This window comes from Rhinopithecus bieti, unplaced genomic scaffold (genome assembly GCF_001698545.2).
Source record: "Rhinopithecus bieti isolate Rb0 unplaced genomic scaffold, ASM169854v2 scaffold_4553, whole genome shotgun sequence".
NCBI lineage: Eukaryota > Metazoa > Chordata > Mammalia > Primates > Cercopithecidae > Rhinopithecus > Rhinopithecus bieti.
The window spans coordinates 1,006,552-1,022,529 of record NW_016804694.1 but is presented as its reverse complement, the minus strand read 5'-3'; the positions used below and the strand labels follow the sequence as shown (position 1 = coordinate 1,022,529).

The 15,978-nt window shown below is 47.2% G+C and overlaps 1 protein-coding gene across 2 annotated transcripts in view; it reads right to left on the bottom strand.

Moving 5' to 3' along the window:
• Window positions 1–4,110: 4,110 nt before the first annotated feature.
• The window catches only part of PNPLA1 (patatin like domain 1, omega-hydroxyceramide transacylase), a 41,346-nt gene continuing 29,478 nt past the window's right edge, over window positions 4,111–15,978 (bottom strand). For both annotated transcript variants that reach the window (XM_017870045.1, XM_017870047.1), the window contains 3 exons: window positions 9,111–9,719; window positions 5,443–5,527; window positions 4,111–4,240 (listed from right to left, as the gene is read on the bottom strand). In XM_017870045.1, coding sequence (XP_017725534.1) covers window positions 4,111–4,240; window positions 5,443–5,527; window positions 9,111–9,719 — 824 coding nt within the window. The remainder of the gene's footprint in view (window positions 4,241–5,442; window positions 5,528–9,110; window positions 9,720–15,978) is intronic.

Below are 15,978 nucleotides of genomic sequence, written 5' to 3'. Positions count from 1 at the left end.
CAAATGTAATCTCCAGTGGGAGGTGATACAAGGGTGTTTGAAACATAATTCTATGTATGAAAGTTCAACTGATACTTGTTTTTTTAGGAAGGGGGTAGGGCTGGAGTGGTCTCCGGATGGCTGAGTACAGTTGTGCAGAGTTTACGCTATACAAGGATATAGTGCCATACAAAGGGGGTAGGTGATTTGTAGACTTATGCATGTCTTTGCATATTCTTTGTAGTTTTTTAGCAGTTGTCAGTCAAGTATCTTACTCTAACAAAATCAGTATATTATGACAATTTTCCAGTGGCTGGTAGTCAGGTTCTCCAGGAAGGGGTGCTATTTTCTTAGTACACAAGGTGCTGCCTGGGCTAGTGTTAACCTTGACTGTGACCAGGAAGGGAAAGGTGGGAGAAGAAGAGGAGTTGGATCAATGAGACCCAGGAGTCACCACAGCATCCCAGAACAGAACAAGCAGTGTCTGTCTTCCAAGGTCATCCTAAGGAATTCCACACCTCAGGGCAGCTGCATTCCTGGATCCGGCTGGGATGAGGTCTGTAGGTGAGCCAAAGTGTCTCAGAAGTGGAGAGCAGAGGGAAGTGGAGTGGGCAGGGAGCAGACCTGGATAGGAGAAGCCGAGGAAGAACAGGTGAAAAGAAGGGAGACAAAAGGGAGAATCAGAAGGCCTCATTTCCAAGCCCTACCTCCACCTGCTGTATGAGTTTGGGCAAGTAACTTGCCCTCTCTAGGAAAATGGAGGAAAACACTTGCAGAGCCCAGAAAAACACTGGGATGTGGACTTGTGCATTCCTGGATAATTTTCAAATCTCCATAAATTTCAAATCTATCATTCTGTTGCTTACACCCTGCACTGACTCCCCAGTGCCACATGGGAAGTCCAGCCTCATTAGCCGGTCATTCAAGCCAGCCTGACCTACCTTCCACCACATCTCCAAGTTCACTTCCAGGCCTCTCCGCTACCTCCATCCTTGCAACCGCAGTTAACTGCTTGCATAGACTATTTCCTTGTTCTGGGCCATCCCATGCGCCTGGAATACCTTCCCACACCCCCATCCTCAGTCTGACTAACTTCTGCTCCTCTTCCACACCTCCACCAGGTTCCCTGAGATCCCCAAGCTAACAGAGCGAATTAGCTGCCTCTCCTCTGTGCTTCTCTTCCATAGTAATCCAGTGGTTCTCAAACTCCAGTGTGCATCAGTCATCTGGCGGACCATGAACAATACACACTGCTGGGCCACAGCCCTGTTTCTTATTCAGCAAGTGCAGGGTGAGCCCAAGAATCTGCATTCCTAAAAGCTCCTAGGAGGAACCACTCATTCAGATACCCTCTCTCTGTTCCTTTGTCTTGGTGCCCCAGTCTACACACTGCCCGGGACCCTCCCAAATGTGCCATACAGGCCTGGGCACTGGTCATAAGGTCCTGACATGTCTTTATTACCAGAATTACACAGGACGCTTCCACATTCAGCCTCTCATTTAAGTCCCAAATAACCATGGGTTGAAGGCAGGGCCGATGTTATAGAGAGAAACTGAAACTCCCACTAAGTAACTTGCCAGAATGGAGAAACCAGTGCTAACCTCTGTGACTTCTGACTCCCCCTCCAGTGCTCCTACCACCCTCGTAGGCTGTATCACTGAGTTGGAACATCAGGACACTGGTGACAGACAACCTGGATTGGGATCCTGGCTCTGCCACCTACCAACTGTGTGACTTTGGGCATATTACTTAACCTCTCTGTGCCATGGTGCTGGGCACATAAGTACTATGTAAGCTGTAGCTGTTATTATTACACTCACATTGTAATGGGGGAAATTCCATAGAAACTCAAAGAAAAGGATCTCTTACAGTGGAAACTTGCAGCGTCTCACAGACTTGGTAGGAATTAGGAGGATTTGGGGGCAAGATGGGGTCCTCCTTCTCCACTTGTAGCCTGTAGGCAGCCTCTCAATTTCTCAGTCTATCTCTTCACTTTGAGGCCAGTGACACAATCCAGAGTCAGATGACCACTGAACTCTTACTGGAGGAGAGCCAAGGCTAGCAGAGGAAAGCTAGCCTGATATGTACACCCACCCATGCTCCAGGAGAAGAGCAAGTCTAGCAGCACGGCTGGTCCTAGAATGAAAGGGGCCTGGAGCAGACTTAACCCAGCCTGCAGGCTAAATACAGCTATCCCAGCCAACACATAGGCCCATGAAAGAGAAACACAAATGTTTGTCCTTGTAATCCACTGAGATTTGGGGGATTGTTTGTTATGCAACGTTATAATAGCAGCAATAACTGACTAATACAATTTGCATCAGAGCATGAATTTCGACCTCTGATTAAAAAACAACACTGATTAGTGTATGGGACATCTACACTTTAGCTTTTGTTCTAGCCTCTCTCTGCTTGTCAGCAGGGATATCAGCTGGGGACTGGAAATTTGCACAGGACTAGCCCATGGATGTGACAGTTGTTGTAGTTTGGGAGGAAATGAGCAGGTTTCTCCTCTTCCTGAATCACTCTCCGCTTCTCTATCCCTAACATTTTTGAGCTTCTCTTTTCTACCCCTTACCCCAGTCTTTGGAATTGCTTAAGACCATCAGTTGGTAAATTGCCACCTCCAGGCAGGCTCATCATCTGTTCTGTGAAGGAACGCAGCAGACAACCACCTGCCTGGTGCAGGAGGTGTGACCCAATGACAACAGTGCTTCCCACAGTTTATGAATGTTGTCTTGTTTGTCTCTATCACAGCCTGTTTCTTTGTAAAGCACCTTCATTCCCAGAAGGTTTGTCGACCAAAGTGGCTCTTGCTGAATTTTACAGTACCTGCTTCTCTGCTGCAGTGGGAAGAGAGCTGGCCCTGGAATCAAGGAACTGGAACCTGGGCTTGGCTTCCAGATAGTGCTCCTAGCCCCAGGGAGGCTCCCCACACCCACCGCAGACCTGCCTGGCTTCCCACGGCCGAACTTGACCATGAGCTCCTAGAGACAGAGATAAGGACACTCAAAGGTCAGGAAAGCGTTGGGGCTAGAGATCAAGAATGAGTGAGAAGAATCCCAGGCTGGGATTGTTGATCCCATAAACCCAGGGACCTCTAGCTGCCGTCCTGCACGGTCCTTACCTACCTGTCATCCAGAAAGAACATGTGGTTTGTTCCACTTCCTGCGGCAGCTCTGAGAATCTCCTCCTACCATACTGCTTCCCACCACTCACCTAGTGCATTGCTTAGACTTCGAGGTGGGTCTTTGGCCACCAGGGGAGCCTCTGACCCTTGTCTGTCTGATAAATCCCTGTGCCCATCCAGGGACCCCACTTGGGACAAGAACAACCAGGAAGGATGTTGCTCAGAATGATTAGAGGTTTTTCTGACCAACAAAGACTTGAAGCAAATTAAATAGCAGTGTGGGTCTGTTCCATTCAGAGAATACTGTGTTGCCCAGGCCAGACTCCAACTCCCAGGCTCAAGCAATCCTCCCGCCTCAGCCTCCCAAATAGCTGGGACTACAGGCACATGCCACCATGCCTGGCCAATTCAGAGAATACATTGATAACCCAATGAAATAATTGTAAATAATACCTGGCTTGGTTTGAATTTGAGGCTGTCATTTGAATTTGGGAGTGTGTTTGTATACCTGCATGAGCCTTTAATTAAAATGTGATGACTCAGTAAAAAAAATTAAAACTTGGTTTAGGTGAGGTTTAGAGCCACCATGACTGGCCTGTCTAGTTTTGTTTTTAAGTAGCATTTCTTCAGAAGTGGAGAGGCAACCAGCTAACCTCTGGGAATTATGTAAACATAATATCTACTTATTGTGAGCTATTACACATTCTGCATTCTATGAGGCAATTTACATCATTGATCACATTAAACTCTCACAACTTTGTGAAGTGGTATCATCCCCATTTTACAGGAAATGGAGGCTCAGGGAGAGCAAGTGTCCCAACCATGATCCCTGAGTGGAGTTGTGGCAGAGCAGGAATTTTATGTCGGATGTGTCTGTTCCAAAGCCTAATCTCCCACCCCTCCACTACTCCCCTACTCTCCCCTCCATTTCTCAGAATCTCCCTGAACACAGTTCCCAAAGCTGCTCCTCTCCATGGGATTTAAGGAACATTAGTCATGCTCACTGCACTTTGCCACTTGGTTTTTTGGATCGCGGATGTCTTGGGAAACCTTTTCTGGTGCCACTTGTCTTTTGCTTGTTCTTCTTGAAGACCTTATTCACCCGGTTTGAGTCTTCAGCAGGGCTCTCCCTAGGCAAAGAGATTAAGTGGTTCATTATGGGCCTGGCCTGGGCCCTGCAACATCCGGGCCTACTCAGCTCCACAAGTGGACACACCCGTGCTGTGGTTCTCAACCCTGGCTGAGCATCGGATTTCCCAGCAAACTTTTAAAAATATAATCAATGAATATTTATCTAAGTAACATCATGCCCATGAGTCAACTGAAACTCAGACTTTTATATAGCTATATGTAAATGCAAAAAGGTTTAAATTATGTGAACAAAATGCATAACTTATGCCTAAGCTCAAAATTGTTAAATTCATACAAACTCTTTCAAAAAGTTTTATGGTTAAAATTATACTTAATGTGGGAAGCAGGTAAATTTTAATATGCTTGATGTGAGAGAGAGTGCAAACATTAAAAGCAAGAATGCCTCGGGCCCTGCTCTCTCAATACCTGCAGCTGTGGTCATGGAGAAACCCAGCCATTGCCAGAGTGGTCCCAAGGCAGGGAGGGATGAGAGCGGGGCTGGGGTTGTGGGGAGAAATACCCTCGACCCAATTTCTGATCTCCTGCGGTGCCTCCCCCACTGCCAGTACAAACGGCATTCAGCCAGCAAGGGAGCCTGGGTAATGTGATCCTCAGGGATGTTTTAAAAAAAATGCAGAACCCCAGGCCCTCTCAGAGTTAATTGCAAAGATACAATGGAGTGTATGTTGCACAACCCAGACACTTGATGTGCATAATAAAAAAGATTTTCTGGGGACAGTCTACAGTCCAGGACTATCCGGTCATTATGAGGCTAATAGAAAATAGTTCGAGTAAGGAAGGCCTTTGATAGAGATCCTTAATTCATGCCATGCAGGAGCTGCCTAAGGCTGGGAGGTAGGATGCCTGCAGGCCTTCTTGAACTGTGGTATCACTGGAGAATAAAATACGAGGGCAGGGGCTGCGCATTCTCACACCGCACTCAGAGAAGGTGCATTCCCAGTGTGCAGGAGAAGAGAATGACATCAACATGGACGGGCTCCTTCCCCACACGCCGCCCTCACTGAACAAGAGAAGGCGGCTTTGTGAGACATAAAGGGGTGGACCTGTGATCACACAATCACACACACCAGAAAAGGATCCCAGGGTTCCTGGGGCAGCTGAGGCGGTGGAAGATATGGCTTAGCTGGGCTCCCTTCTCCCGCCCAAAGGAAAGAGCGTGCTCCACGAAGGAGAAACTTACATGACATAAGGCTTGCTGACGGTTTCCTTCACGTGAACCAGAGGCACGGCGCTTTTTGGATTTGAAGAGACAAGAGGAGCTACAGCTAAAAGCACAAATGAAGGAAGCGGGAGTGAGATGGGGAGGGGATATGGAGTCATTTTTGAAATAGCAATAGTAAGTACATGAGAAGGTTTAAAAACAGCAAAGAACTCTCTTGTCCTCAAATTCTCGTCTTTACAACCAGAGTCATGTTGTGGGACTTGACTGAAATGCAGGCCTGCGGCATCTGTGGAGGGGCTGACTCGGACCCTTGGTGGAACATCAGAAACCACTCCCAGGGGAAGGTGCAGTGGCTCACGCCTGTAATCCGGCACTTTGGGAGGCAAAGATGGGTGGATCACTTGAGGCCAGGAGTTCGAGACCAGGCTGGCCAACATGGTGAAACCCTGTCTCTACTAAAAATACAAAAATTAGCTGGGTGTGGTGGTGCATGCTTGTCATCCCAGCTACGTGGGAGGCTGAGGCAGGAGACTCACCTGAGCCCCAAAGGTTGAGAGTGTAGTGAGCTGGGAGTGAGATACTGTCTCAAAAAAAAAAAAAAAAAAAGAAGGAAAAGAAAAAAATAGCTCCCTCACAGAAAGCAGTGTGTTAGGGAAGATTTTCAGGAAAATCCCCTGGAGGGGGCTGGACTTTCCATCACATGCTTCATGTAATGCTTTTTGCTTGTTTCTTAGAACAGAGTATTAATAGTTTCGCAACCATTGCTCTTAAGTGAGCTTTTTGCATGTTTCTAATGAGTATGGGGGTACATAATATATGAAGGTTAATATGTAATTATGTATTATATATAAATAAAAGTAATATAAAGTATATGTAGGTTCCTCTGAAGTTATTTTGTTAGAGGCCTGTTGTATGCCCCTAACTCTCCCAAATCTATTCACAATGAGGCTTGTCCTTCTGTTTTTGGATTTTCCTAGGGCTTTTCACAATTTTCCTGTTCCCCAACGCCACCAATGGCCATCATTAAATGACTGATACTACTACGCTCTAGGACAGGGTGTCCAGTCTTTCGGCTTCCCTGGGCCACACTGGTAGAAGAATTGTCCCTGGGCCACACTGGTAGAAGAATTGTCCCTGGGCCACACTGGTAGAAGAATTGTCCCTGGGCCACACTGGTAGAAGAATTGTCCTGGGCCACACAGAAGATACATCAACAGTAATGATAGCTGATGAGCTAAAAAAAAAAAAAATCAAAAAGAAAATCTCACAATGTTTTAAGAAAGTTTATGAATTTTTTACAGACTGCTGCATTCAGAGCCATCCTGGGCCGCATGTTGGATAAGCTGGCTCTAGGGCGCCTCAGCTCTGCCTAATTTGCATAGATGGCCTAGGATGTCACCGTGGAGGCTCAGTTGTAGGCTATAACATGGTTTCTCAATCTCAGTACATGCTATTGACACTAAGAGTTAGCGCTTTGTACAGAGGCTATTCTGTGAATTACAGGGTATTTTTCAGTGTCCCCAGCCTCTAACCACTAAGTGACAACCAAAATGTCTGCAGACATTGCTAAATGTCTCCTGGAGACAAAATCACTCCCAGTGGAGAATCACTAGACTATATATGCCCTCTATCTACCCCCAATATGAGTGAGGATGCCAATTTGGGGCCCAGGACTGCTCAGGTACATGAAGATGGCCACCTTCATGCACAGGTATGATTAATGTAAAACAAATGTTTTGCATTCAACAGGAAACAAGAGAGCAGGTAAAACACTGTGACCAATTTTCTGACTCTTTTTTTTTTTTTCTGAAACGGAGTCTCACTCTGTCGCCCAGGCTGGAGTGCAGTGGCAAGATCTCTACTCACTACTACCTCTGCCTCCCTGGTTCAAGTGATTCTCCTGCCTCAGCCTCTTGAGTAGCTGGGACTGCAGGTACCTGCCACCATGCCCAGCTAATTTTTTGTTTTTCAGTAGAGATGGGGTTTCACCACATTGGCTAGGCTGGTCTCGAACTCCTGACTGAAAGTGATTTGCCCGCCTCTGCCTCTCAAAGGCATGAGCCACAGCCTCATTTTCTTAATGGCCTTTTGTTTCTATCTCATTAAAAGAGTCAAAGTAAACCTGTTCCAAGGAAAGGGCATCTCTGCCAACTTGGGGCTAATTCCCAGAGGAGGAGACATTGCTGATCTGTGACGTTTACTATAATAGCTCTGGAAGTTTGGCTGAGGACCATGAGCACCCTACAATCTGGCTTCAGTCCCTCATCTGGGTCTCTGTCCCTCTGTCCCCACCCAGACCATCCATGGTGGCCACACACATGTCCTCTCCTTCCTAAAGTACCTTGAAAGTGCCCTGCACATCCCTGCACTGCAACTGAGCATCTTAAATAAACAAAATCGGAAATGCTCTTTCTACTCCATCCCATATGTCCCACAAACCATGATGTTCAAAATCCTGCCCATTTAAACTCACCTGTCACCTCCAAGAAGCTTTTCATGCTCCCCCAGAGAGAAGTGGTCTTATTCTCTACAAATACCCTCCAACACTATGTTTTTGTTAGTTATATAGTACACAGTATACTTCTGTTTTTTTTTTGTTTGTTTGTTTTGTTTTGTTTTGTTTTTAATGGAGTTTCACTCTTGTTGGCCAGGCTGGAGTGCAATGGAGCAATCATCGGCTCCCTGCAACCTCCAGCTTCTGGGTTCAAGTGATTATCCTACCTCAGCCTCCCAAGTAGCTGGGATTACAGGCATGCACCACCATGCCTGGTTAATTTTTGTATTTAGTAGAGATGGGGTTTCACCATGTTGATCAGGCTGGTCTTGAACTCCTGTCCTCAGGTGATCCACCCACCCTGGCCTTCCAAAGTGCTGGTATTACAGGTGTGAGTAACCACACCCAGCCCCGACTGTATTTTTGAGCTTAGTATCTGTGTTATCTCCTCTGCTGAAAGGGAGATTTCCTGAGTAAGGAATTGAGAACGGTTTATCTTTGCAGCCTGTATAGTGGTGCTTCTGAAACCATCTGTAGTAGTAAGGGACCAGTTTTTAAAAAATTTCTTTGTAGTCTATAACAAACTCGTACTTTTGTGAAATATAATGCAAATGAATTAGTAAAAAATGGTCAAGCTCCAGGATGTTGTGGCAATACCTTAGTGCTATAAACGTTTCTAAATGATTACTCTTAATTTCTGCATTCACTCCGTGGTGGGCTAGTAACACACAGTTGAGGGCTGGACTGGTCTGCGGACCACTCTTTGAGTAGCACCAGCACAGCAGGTTTCACAGTAAAAATCTACTGGCCCAGTGATCTCAAATGTGAGCAGGCAAAATAATCACCTGGAGAGCTTGTAAAAAAGACAGGTGGGCCCCACCTCCAAAGCTGGTGATTTAGTAGGTCTGCAATAGGACCTGAGGATTATAATTTCTAACAAGTTTCCAGGTGATGCTTTTGCTGCCGGTGCGGGGACCACACTTTGAGAAGCACTGCACCAAGGGAATGAACCAATGTCCTTTATACTGCCCCCTTGTGGCGGACTGTCCTCATAATGGGCAGAGACGCTGAAGCTCACTGCTAACTTCATCCATGCACCCCTAAAGAAGCAGTTATCGGCCCTGGTGTCCTCGCTCTCTTGCCGAGGGGCTCCAGGAATGAGAGAGCAGTAAGAAGCCAGCAGGGTCCATACCTTGGGGCTGTTCTGGGCCTAGTTCCTCCACAGGTGGCTGAGCAGGGAAGGCTGAAAAAGAACCTCGGGGTGGAGTTTGAGGTGTCCCCACAGTGGAAGGCCCCAGGGATGGCCTGGGTGAAGTGGGTGCCTGAGAGTGTAGAGATCTGGGTGGTGATCCAGATGGTTGTACCTGCTGCTGAGGTGACACAGGTGACAGTCCAGGTGGTGTGGTGGGCAGTGATGAGCCAGGTGTGGAACTGGGTGGCTTGTGCACAGCTGAGAATGATACAGGTGGCATGCTAGTTGGAGAAAGTGGCATTGAAGAGGCCAGTGGCTGTGCAGGTGGCTGCTCAAGTGGAGAGACTGGTGCTGAAACAGGTGACTCACATGTGGATTCAAGTGTCTGCACAGGTGGGGACGCAGGCGGATTATGTCCGCCTCTTCCATCCCCTTTGGGAACCCACTCCGTGTGAGGTCGTGGGGCTCCTTCCAGACTGGCCTGCTGTGCTTGAAGGCTTGGTTGACTGCGTTCAGGGCACTCATTGCCAAGGGCGAGTTCTATCTGGCAGTACACTTCCACCCGGGGGAAAATCACTCTCTTGGAGGGAGAATTAAGATAAACAGCATCTAGGAGAAACAACAGCATGGGGTGTTACTCAGCCCAGGCAACAGCATGGCTTTTGTGAAAATGGTTTCTTGAGTTATTTTCCTAAACAGGATCAGTGCTTTTCAAAGGTCTTTCTGTACTTACTTGAATTTATAGTGAGTGAAAACAAACGTGATGGTCCCTGGCACTTATGGTGTAGTGTGGGGGAGCAGGCGTTGCCCACCCAAATCATCTAGAGTTTCAACTGAGGCAAGTGCAGGAAGAGAGGAGTGTGGTGCTGTGAGAGAGGGCAGGTCATCTGAGGGACTGGCAGTGAGCAGAGATCTGAAGGGCACGTGGCCCAGGATGGTCAGGGCGGGGTGGTGAGGGTGTTTCAGCAGAGGAACAGCACACACAAAGGCCACAAAGTTTGAAGACACACCAGGTGGTGGGGGGCCTGAAAGGTCAGCGTGGGGTGAGGGGACCGTGCTGGGGGAGGAGGCTGAGGAGGCGGCAGGGGCCAGACCATGTCAGGGCTGTAGGCAGCAGCTAAGATCCTTGGTTTTCATGGCAAGCATTATTGTAGCACGACTCTTAGGCAGGGGAGGCAACCAGCTGAGGCTAGTTCTGAGAAGGTCACTGTGGTTGTAAGTCTCATTGAGAAACGTAAAAGGAAGACTATACTTTCGGCCGGGCGCGGTGGCTCAAGCCTGTAATCCCAGCACTTTGGGAGGCCGAGGCGGGCGGATCACAAGGTCAGGAGATCGAGACCATCCTGGCTAACACGGTGAAACCCCCGTCTCTACTAAAAAATACAAAAAACTAGCCGGGCGAGGTGGCGGGCGCCTGTAGTCCTAGCTACTCGGGAGGCTGAGGCAGGAGAATGGCGTGAACCCGGGAGGCGGAGCTTGCAGTGAGCTGAGATCTGGCCAGTGCACTCCAGCTTGGGTGACAGAGCGAGACTCCGTCTCAAAAAAAAAAAAAAAAAGAGAAAGGTAAAAGGGTTGCTTGAGTCTGGAAAGCTGAAGCTTCCCTGAGCCATGATCGCGCCACTACGCTCCAGCTTGGGTGACAGAGTGAGTCCCTGTCTCAAAAACGATGGGTGGGGGAGGGGCATTTATCTAGACCATACAACAGCCCTTAAATAAGAAAACAGGCCGGGCGCGGTGGCTCAAGCCTGTAATTCCAGCACTTTGGGAGGCCGAGACGGGCGGATCACGAGGTCAGGAGACCGAGACCATCCTGGCTAACACGGTGAAACCCCGTCTCTACTAAAAAATACAAAAAACTAGCCGGGCGAGGTGGCGGGCGCCTGTAGTCCCAGCTACTCGGGAGGCTGAGACAGGAGAATGGCGTGAACCCGGGAGGCGGAGCTTGCAGTGAGCTGAGATCCAGCCACTGCACTCCAGTCTGGGCGACAGAGCCAGACTCCGTCTCAAAAAAATAAAATAAAATAAGAAAACAAACAATTCAGTTTTTAAAATGTGTAAAAGAGCCGACTGAAAGGGCTCTCGAAGGCCAAAGCTGGAACAATTTGAGGAAAAAAATAAAGTAGTATTGAACAATGACCCAAAGTGTAACATACGCGTGAGTCCACACTGATACGAACATGTGATTACCTAAGTAAGTAAATCAGGGAGAAGAGAGAAAGCTCCCCTGCAGAAGAATTCTAAATAATTTGTGTAGATACTTGACCCTTTAGGGAGTAGAGCATAACTTCTCACTCCTTAAGTATGAGCTGTGCACAGTGACTTTCTTCCAAAGACTGCAGTAAGGACAGAGGGAGAAAGAGTACTTTACAATGGAGAAACCCAATGGACGCTACCTCAGTCAGGCGGTCACGGTCAACATCAGCAGGGATACGTCATGTTGGCAGCATGTGCCCGTGAGGTAATGCGACGTGAATGGCACCTTACCTCTGTGGTCTCCTCCCCAGAATTCACAACCCCAGCCTAATCATGAGAAAAACATCAGACAAACCCCAACTGAGGGACATTCTACAAAATACCTAACCGATAGTCAACTCTGTCAAGGTCATCAAGAATAAGAAAAGTCTCTGTAATCCCAGCACTTTGGGAGGCCGAGGCGGGTGGATCACAAGGTCAGGAGATCGAGACCATCCTGGCTAACATGGTGAAACCCCGTCTCTACTAAAAATACAAAAAACTAGCCGGGCATGGTGGCGGACGCCTATAGTCCCAGCTACTCGGGAGGCTGAGGCAGGAGAATGGCATGAACCCAGGAGGCGGAGCTTGCAGTGAGCTGAGATCACGCCACTGCACTCCAGCCTGGGTGACAGAATGAGACTCTGTCTCAAAAAAAGAAAAAAAAAAAAAAAAAAAAAAAGAATAAGTGCCTCCCAAAGTGCTGAGAAACTGTTATAGGCAAGAGGAACCCTAGGAGATGTGACAACGAAATGTAATGTGATCCCTGGGTGAGGGTTCCTGGAACAGAAAAAGGAATTAGGTAAAAACTAAGAAAATCTGAATAAGCAATGGCTTTTACTTAAAAACATATCAAGATTGGTTCATAAGTTGTAACGAATGTACTGGACTGAATACCATGGTATGTATGTACCATTCTGTGATGTCTAACAGATGTGAGACAAACACCCTGTATTATTTTCACAGGTTATCCGTAAATCTAAAACTACCCTAAAAACACAAAGCTTATTAAGAGTCTAGGTGAGAAATGTGCAAAAGAGTGGAACGAATGCTTCACCAAAGAAGATCTATGGCAGGCAAACAGGCAAATGAAAAGATGCTCAAAGTCATTAGTCATTAGGGGAATGCAGATTAAAACCACAATATGTTACTGACATGCACCTCTTAGAAGGGCTAAAATGAAAAATTCTGAGTGTTAATCAAAAAGACCAAAAGTTTTGGAGGAATGGGAACGCTCATCCACTGCTGGTAGAAATGAAACATGGTACAACTGCTTTGGGAAACCATTTGGCAGTTTATTAAAAAGTCAAACATCTATTCTGGTTATATATCCAAAAGAATTGAAATAGGATCTGGAAGAGACATGTATACATCCATGGGCACTGCAGCATTATCCACAACAGCTGAAAGATGGAAGCAACCCCAGTGTCCTTTGTCAGATGGATGGACAAAGAAAACGTGGAATATGTTTAGCTTTAAAAAGGAAGAAAATCGGCCGGGAGCGGGGGCTCACGCTTGTAATCACAGCACTTTGGGAGGCCAAGGCGGGCGGATCATGAGGTCAGGAGATCGAGACCATCCTGGCCAAATGGTGAAACCCCATCTCTACTAAAAACACAAAAATTAGCCGGGCGTGGTGGCGCGTGCCTGTAGTCTCAGGTACTCAGGAAGCTGAGGCCGGAGAATTGCTTGAACCCAGGAGGCGGAGGTTGCAATGAGCCAAGATCGTGCCACTGCCTGGGCAACAGAGGGAGACTCCGTCTCAAAAAAGGAAGAAAATCCTGTCACATGCTACAGCTGCATCATGGATGAACCTTGAGGCCATTATGTTAGGTGAGATAAGCCAGTCACAAAAAGACAAATACTGCATGATTCCATTTATATGAGGTACCTAGTGTAGTCAAAATCATCAGCACAGAAAGTAGAATGGTGGTTGCTGGGGGCTGGAGGAAGACAAAAGGGGGAGTTGTTGATCAATGTGTGTATAGGTTCAGTTTTGCAAGATGAAAACGTTCTAGAGATCTGCTGCGCAACAATACGAACATAGTTAACACAACTGAACTGCGTGCTTAAAATTTGTTACGTGTTTTTTTTTACCACAATTAAAATATTTGTGGATGTATGTTAAACATGCATGCACCACGCAATCCCGTCATTCCATTTCTAGGTATTTACCCAAGAGAAATGAAAGCATATGTCCACACCAAGACTTATGTATGAGTGTTCACAGCAGCTTTATCCATAATAGCCCAAATCTGGAAATGACCTAAATGTCCATCAACAGGGGAATGGGTAAATGGGCTATGGCATATGCATACAGTGGTATACTCAACTCTTTTGGTAGATGAGCTGTGGTACATTCATACAGTGGCACAGAACGTAAAAAGGAACAAACTATTTATACATTCAACAACATGGATGAATCTCAGAATAATTATGCAGAGTGAAAGAATTCAGATTTTAAAAAAAGAGTTCACATTGTAGTGAATTAATCTGTGATGGCAGAAAGCAGATCGGGGTTGCTTGGGAATGGCAGGGGGTGAGGGAAGGTGGGAGGGATCATGAAAGGGCATGAGGAAATTTTGGGGATGACGAATTATTCACTATCTTAATTGTGGTGATGGTTTCACAGGGGTGTGTGTGTGTGTGTGTGTGTGTGTGTGTGCGTGTGTGTGTACAGAGAGGGAGACACTTACCAAACTGTGAGAGGGAAGAAGGGAGTCAGGGAGGAAGGCGGAAGAGAGGTTTGGCCAGGCATGCCTGAATGCCGGATGGATATTTTAGACATGGCATCCTCTGAGCTCCAACCTCACTCAGCACCCACGTTCATACATCTGTGTGGGGAATGTGGATTTTCAAGCACGCCAGCGTGCACTGCCCTTCCCTTTGGCAGAAGGCCGCTGCCAGGATGGGCCGAGTGTAGAGAGAGTGGCTTGCCTGGCAGCAGGAATAATTAATTCTCCTCCCTTGGGAGGGAGGAGAAAGAGGTTGTGAGAATGTGAGCTGAGGAGTGGAGGGTGACACCTTTTGGGGTGTAGTTTCCTACTGGAGGTGACCCCCCAACCCAGAAAGCAGCCTGAGGGAGGCCGGGTGGACTCCCATTTTCTGTTCCCAGATGGCAGGAAGGGATAAGAGTGTGGCTCTGGAGACCAACTGCAATTTCTCAGTATGTGTCAGTAGTTCCTGTTTACATCTGATGCAGGGAGAAAAATCCACTCCCACCAAATCCAAGAGGACTAAGGTGGTGGAGGTGAAATCTATGCTGAAAAAGCCATGCCATACACTGGCAAATTGGAAGAGGAAGCAAAAATAGTTGGTAGTCAGCACGAGACCCTTTCTCCCTTAGGAGTTGTATCTGTTCCTACTTGGAGTGATTCCAGGGCCATTGATGAAACCTGCCCCCATCCATATACTGGTTCAATTTTGGGGGCGGATTCCTGAAGTGCCACCATCAGGTTTCACCCAGCAGTAGGCTGGACTGACCGTGGCTAGGACTCAGCACTTCTCATGAGAGCTACCATTTATTTAAGCATTGTGCTAAGGTCTTGTGGCTTCGCTCCTTTAATCTTCAAAATAAAACCATAAGGTTCCATGATTAGGCCCCTTTTACAGATGAGGAAACTGAGGCCCCAGGAGATTAATTACCTGCTCAAGATCACACAGTTAGTAGGTGTCAGGAGCTAGGATCTAAACCCCCTTTTTCATAGGTTAGAAAACCAAGCCTTAGAGAGGGGAAGCTATTATCTGGAGGTCACACAGCTTATGGGTGAGGTGGGGGCCTAGAGCTACTTGCCTCTAGAGCCCAGGTTTTCTCCATCCTGCTCTCCTATCTGTCCAGCCTGTCCACCCCCCTTGTTGGGAGAAAGGACCCAGGAGAAAGTAGAGACAGGATAATGGAAGCTTGGGAAGCAGGAAGGAATTTTAAAGAAGGGAAAAATAAGTGAACACCTCCTAGGAAGAAAATCTCATCCAACCCCTTAATCTCACCCACAGAGTATTTTTTTAAAGCTACATACACAAAAAGTTTGCCACAGAATTACTCATAATCACAAACATTTGGAAACTCAAAGGAATGATCAAGCACATTTTTCTGTACAGCTATGATGGAATGTTATACAACTGCCAAAAAAGACAGTCACAAAGACGTGTGGCAACAAGGAAAATGCTTCTGATGTAACATTAGGTAAACCCTTTGACCTAGTGATCCCTTTTTCTGAAAATAATTGATTCTAAATATGGCAAAGCTTTTGTTGATTTCTTTCTTTTTTTAAAGACAGGGTCTTGCCTGTAATCCCAGCACTTTGGGAGGCCGAGACGGGCAGATCATGAGGTCAGGAGATCGAGACCATCCTGGCTAACATGGTGAAACTCCGTCTCTACTAAAAAAATACAAAAAACTACCCGGGCGTGGTGGTGGGCACCTGTAGTCCCAGCTACTCGGGAGGCTGAGGCAGGAGAATGGCGTAAACCCGAGCGGTGGAGCTTGCAGTGAGCTGAGATCCGGCTACTGCACTCCAGCCTGGGCAACAGAGCGAGACTCCGTCTCAAAAAAAAAAAAAGGCAGGGTCTCACTCTGTCTCCCAGAGTGGAGTGCAGTGGTGTAGTCATGGCTCGCTGCCACCTTGACCTCAAGTAG